The sequence below is a fragment of the Bidens hawaiensis genome, unplaced genomic scaffold, assembly GCF_021521415.1.
Source record: "Bidens hawaiensis isolate Kalapana, Puna unplaced genomic scaffold, B.hawaiensis_p1.1 tig00056002_1, whole genome shotgun sequence".
Lineage (NCBI taxonomy): Eukaryota > Viridiplantae > Streptophyta > Magnoliopsida > Asterales > Asteraceae > Bidens > Bidens hawaiensis.
The window spans coordinates 47,025-52,253 of record NW_027500099.1 but is presented as its reverse complement, the minus strand read 5'-3'; the positions used below and the strand labels follow the sequence as shown (position 1 = coordinate 52,253).

Genomic DNA, 5,229 nt, shown 5'->3' with positions numbered 1-5,229 from the left:
AGTCTTGTCACAATTCACACGTGACATCCAGGTTAGTTGGTCCACGGTTTGGTTTTGGGGTTTGGGGATTTAACGATTTGGCGTAGGTTAGGAATTCGGAACCGCTGTGTAAGCTGAGCTGTCAATTTTACTTTTATTACTTTTTATATCTTATTATGTAAATGAAATTTTTTTTAATCATTTAAAAAAAAAAAGTGGTTCAAGCCATCAACGCGAGCCATTTTGGCAGGTCGTATCTTTAACTCACAACCTGGCTGAATTGGTTTCTCATTTGTAAAACCATAGCGTTTTAACACAGAACTTTTGTCAACTGATTTTAATATAAGCTCTTAAGTTTCTTTTATTTATCTGTCACTGTTGGTAAAGTTTTCATTGATTTTGAAGCACTCGAAGAGCTTTTAACTTTTACTACATTCGCGACCACCGCTTTCTACCTTCAATAATCAAACTCTAACCAAAAGCCCTGGAACAAAATTTGAATCACACCAAACCCAATCTAAATCATAACATAAAAATTCTAGCTATAAATTGTGTAGCAAGGTATCAAATCAAACCAAACCAAACATAGATATAGAAGGGGAGGATATGCACCAAACCCAGCCTATATCATTTCCCTTAGACCTTCCGCATCAAGGCCATCCATAGCTTATGTGGAGGAAATTTGTGAGAAGAATGGAAAAGACAAGTGTTGTGAAGGTTGATGTGGAGGTCATCCATCCTTAAAGATCCTTCATCAAGGATGGTGGTTTGTGGGTCCTCCATGTTGGTGATATGAAAATTATGAGGTTGTTTGTAAGAAGAATGAATGTGTTATTGTTGTAGGTAAAAATGTTTGTGAAAAAAATAAATAGAAAGTTGACGTGGCACGCTGACTAGACTGTTTGTAGAGAAAACTGCTACGGACGGTCTTAATAGTTAAAAATAAATTGCTGGTACTTCTTTACTTATAGAAGAAATAGAAATTTACAGAAAAAACAGAACATGGAACTGTGGTATTTATTTATAACTTTAAATGTTTACAATAAAAAAATGAGGTGTAACAAAGAATATGACCATTTTCTGATCTTACAATGCAAATAACAATCCCTTCAACCGTGGCTGGTTAATTTACGACTGATCATGACCTTTTTCCAACGGCTCGACCACATCGAAGGGCGTTTGGTGGTAGCGGGTACTCGTCTCGTGGAGACATCACCGGAGAATAAACGCGAAGATAAAACTGCTCCCCGAGATACCTTCGCACCCAGAACTCGTTTCTGATATTCCACATCCCGACGTTATCCAGTCCAAGGTATATCGCGGTCCATGATTTCGGATACACCTGCACCGTAGAACGTGAGACCGCATCAACAAGATTGTAGCTGTTTCGGCTATTGTCACTCCATCGTCCTCCATCCATTCTGCGAATCACAAAAACGTTATTAGCGGCAGAAGCTGGCGTCACAAAGCTAATATGCATAATATAAAGTTTGATCAAATTAATTACCCGACGACAAAGAAACTGTATCCACTGAGATGCCAGCTTTGGATGATATTTTCTCTATTCTCGAACACTATCTCAACGAAAGCTCGAAAATCAGCACCCATGACCGAAGTGTCAAGATAGGGGGCTTTGTCTGTTGGTTCATCGGGAATACTACCGACCTTAAAAACGCCGCTAATGTTCAAGCTGTCTGCCAGCTTAAGAGGTGTATCGGCTTCAACGAATGAGACACCATTAACGTTATATCTCTGCTTACGGTCGATTATTGATGCAGAACCGACTATTTTGATCGTTCTGGTTATGTTAATCTGTCCGTAATGGTATGACCCTTGCGGGTTTGGCCTTGGTCCACTGGCGGTTAGATTAGTCCTGAAAAATATTGATAACCATTAGTGATACTATTTGATTTAGCTAGCAGTGATAGTCAAAAAAGCAAATATAATTTACCTGATGGATCTCGCCTGGTTTAGTGACCAAGTAATATCAGTGTCGGGAGGCGGCGGAGGCGTCCCAGAAACCGCCTTCTGGGAGTTAGCATATCGTAGAACCGCGGTTGTATTAATGTTCTGACTGGCAAAACGTGAAGAAACTGCAATGTAGTAATCTTGAGGTGGTTGATCAGTAGTAACCAGAACTGAGTATGATTGGCCGACATGAACATCCAATGACGATAACGCGGTTTGCACGGTGTGAGTCCCCTCAACTTCCACCAACGTCATTGTGTGACCTCCAATTCTAAAATTTAACGTGTTCTGTAGACCCACATTTGATATCCTCAACCTATAAGTTTTCCCTTGCTCAACGGTGTACGAAGCGCCACCATCACCACGGCCGTTGATCAACACTCCGTCGGGAAATGGCAGCCTCCATCCCAGATCCATAATCTTCTCCAGTCTCTGAAGCATTATTATTAATAATGGGTAAGTTGTTATACAGATACAGACACCCTTTTAATGCCTAATCCCATATCCTATCAAACGGCTATCCTGATAGAGGTTGGAAGGCCGTTTTGACAAAAATGTACTTTTCAAAGTTTGACCGTCTCTAACTCTATAAAAGTCACTTTTTTTATGAAATTAATGTTAAATAAAATGTAATGTGTACAAATTAAGATATGCATGATAGACTTAATAATTACCGTGTGATTTGTTTTGTACCAATCTCCGATAAGAATGGAGTAATCATCAGCGGGATCGGGAAAGGGTACCGGAATCCTTGGGCGGCTGAGGATTTTAATGGCACCGAAGCCACCGGCGGCCTTTTGGAATCCTAGTGACGGGAAATAATAGAAGCTTCCGATCTGATCTTTGACTTGTAGCTTGTAAGTATAATTCTGTCCCGGCGGGATCGGACATGTTGTACCGTAAACTCCGTCTTCGTACGAGTTCCGTCTTTGTTGTACTCCGTTCCTATTTTTAAACACGTACGACTTAATTAATTTACGTGTTTTTTCTTTTATTTAAAAAAAAAAAAAAAAAAATCAATACTAATATAATCATGGTTATTAATTAACGCGGAATATGGAATATTAATAGAATGTTCACATGATCATTCCTTAATTAATGTCCACACTTAACTATTGTTAGCTGTCATATTCATGCATTACATCTTACTTAAATTCAACCATACCATGAAATAAGAAAAGGTTCCGGCAGATTATTGAACACATTGATGATCAGATTATCATTCGTGACGGAATATATTTCCGGGCCTGGAAATTGGCCGTTGATCAAGATTCCCTATGAAAAAAAAAACGTCATTAATTGATCAATATAACCTTATTAATTCTCGAATCAAGAATTAATTTATACAAATCTACGATTAATACCTGTTGACGAACACCCATAGGGTATATGTCTCCATATGTAACATTCCACGTAAAGAATCGATACGGATCTTCCCCGTTAACGATCGCGACAACACAGAGAGCCGCTAACAAATACAGTGACCTTAAAAACGCTCCGTTACGTCCCCGCATTCTTTCAAGAACAACGAGAGATAGAGAAAGAGGAGTATACAGAGATATATAAATATAAAGAGAGAGGGGTTTGGTTGTGCATGGAGTGTTTAGTTGAAAGTTAAGTGTTTATATAGGAGACGTCTCTGTGAATGGGTTTATGTAATTTAGCTGGGCCCACTTGTGTATGTAACATGAACCATCTAGGAGGCCTTCGTATGAGAAACTTATGTCCAAAAATAATAAATATATTACTAGCTAGCTATTATTATAATAATAGTTAAGAGGGTGCATCATATTAAGTGGAATCCAATAAGCTTTGAACCAAGCCATTAATGAATTTGGAAATGGAAATAATTAATGTAACCTGAAATCGGTTCGGTTTAGGTGTCTCACAAACTTTGTCCCACACAGAACAAGGAACATTCAATAAGATGGTTATGAATTTCTTTTTCTATATAAACATAAAATAATCTGGTTTCAAGTTTTTGAAAAGGTCTAGTTCTTTAACGTGACCAAACTATTATGGAATATGATTCGGAAAGGTAGTCGAATCAAGAACCAAAGTGAGTATAGCTATTCGAACTAAATCTAACTTTGTGGTAATAAAATGTGTTTTATTGCATTATTTTTATTAAAATGTAATAAAATCCGATTTTTTTGAATAAAAATAATGTGCATCTCTATTAGCACGTCGACATGATTAAGCGTCAACACATTGATTCCACCATTTCTCATAATGCATGTTTCTTCTTTACTTATTAATCTTAACTTTTCACGTCATTTGTTAAATTTGTTGAATCTTCGTCATAACTAGATTGGTTTTATTCTAATTACGTCAAATTCGATTACTAATCGTTGTAGTGCTAACTTAATTTGGCTTCCGTATAGGTGAATCATGTAGGATCGACTCCGAATTTTGTCAAAAACAAGAATTCAAAGAAAAATTTTACAGTCAATAGTGATGATCCATGGAAGGATGATGGTGCAATTCTTAGATCTTGTTGGTCTTTGATTGAGTTAGGAAAAGCGGTCCGGTGATGCTTTGAAGTGAGCATCGATTGAAGGAGCAGAGATAGAGTTTTAAGATCACATGATTATGGTGCAACAGTTTATTTTTATTTTCTATCAAATGGAATAATTGTATTTACAAGCTGAGTAATTATTTAATTAAATTTTGTGAGTAAATATTTAACTAGAGTAATTGTATTTTATGGGTAAAGTAATTTTGTTTCAATAATTGTTTATTTATTTATACATAGTGAGGGTAAACTTGTAACCTAAAAATATTTACATTTGAAATAGATAATTGATAATATATAATAAACTATTTTACTAGAACCTGAAGCTTTTTAATATCTTTTATAAACATAAATTGAAAATTTATTTAATGATAGCTAATGTCATTATTACTTTGATGGGGTGGTCAGGAGTTTTAGGTTTATCTATGAGTTTATTCTGTTTGACATCACGAGCTCGAATGCCACTCATGTGTGATATCTCAGGTTTAAACCTGGGAGGATTAGGCATTATGATATCGAACCTTCCTGAAAGTTTTCTAGAGGTTTAGCAAGCTCGTCGCTAAACAAAGAATGTAATGACAATAATGATAACATTATATTTTCTCAAAAATAAATAAGAATGATCTTAGTATACATTCATAACTTAAAAGAGAAGTATTTCTAATTATGATATTCCTTCCGTTTCAAATACGAATTAATAAAAAAGTAATATTTTAATAAGCATCGTTATTTACCAGTGTATCACCAATGAGATTCGATAGATGACC

At 36.1% G+C, this 5,229-nt stretch overlaps 1 protein-coding gene across 1 annotated transcript; it reads right to left on the bottom strand.

The window, feature by feature from the left end:
* Window positions 1–1,043: 1,043 nt before the first annotated feature.
* LOC143601288 (L-ascorbate oxidase homolog) lies at window positions 1,044–3,536 on the bottom strand. The gene is made up of 6 exons (XM_077078741.1): window positions 3,312–3,536; window positions 3,113–3,222; window positions 2,622–2,892; window positions 1,931–2,379; window positions 1,487–1,852; window positions 1,044–1,400 (listed from the first exon to the last, which is right to left on the bottom strand). Exons 1-6 carry the CDS (start codon window positions 3,459–3,461, stop codon window positions 1,118–1,120), a joined length of 1,629 nt encoding a protein of 542 aa, XP_076934856.1. The 5' UTR covers window positions 3,462–3,536; the 3' UTR covers window positions 1,044–1,117.
* Between the last annotated feature and the right edge of the window lie 1,693 nt (window positions 3,537–5,229).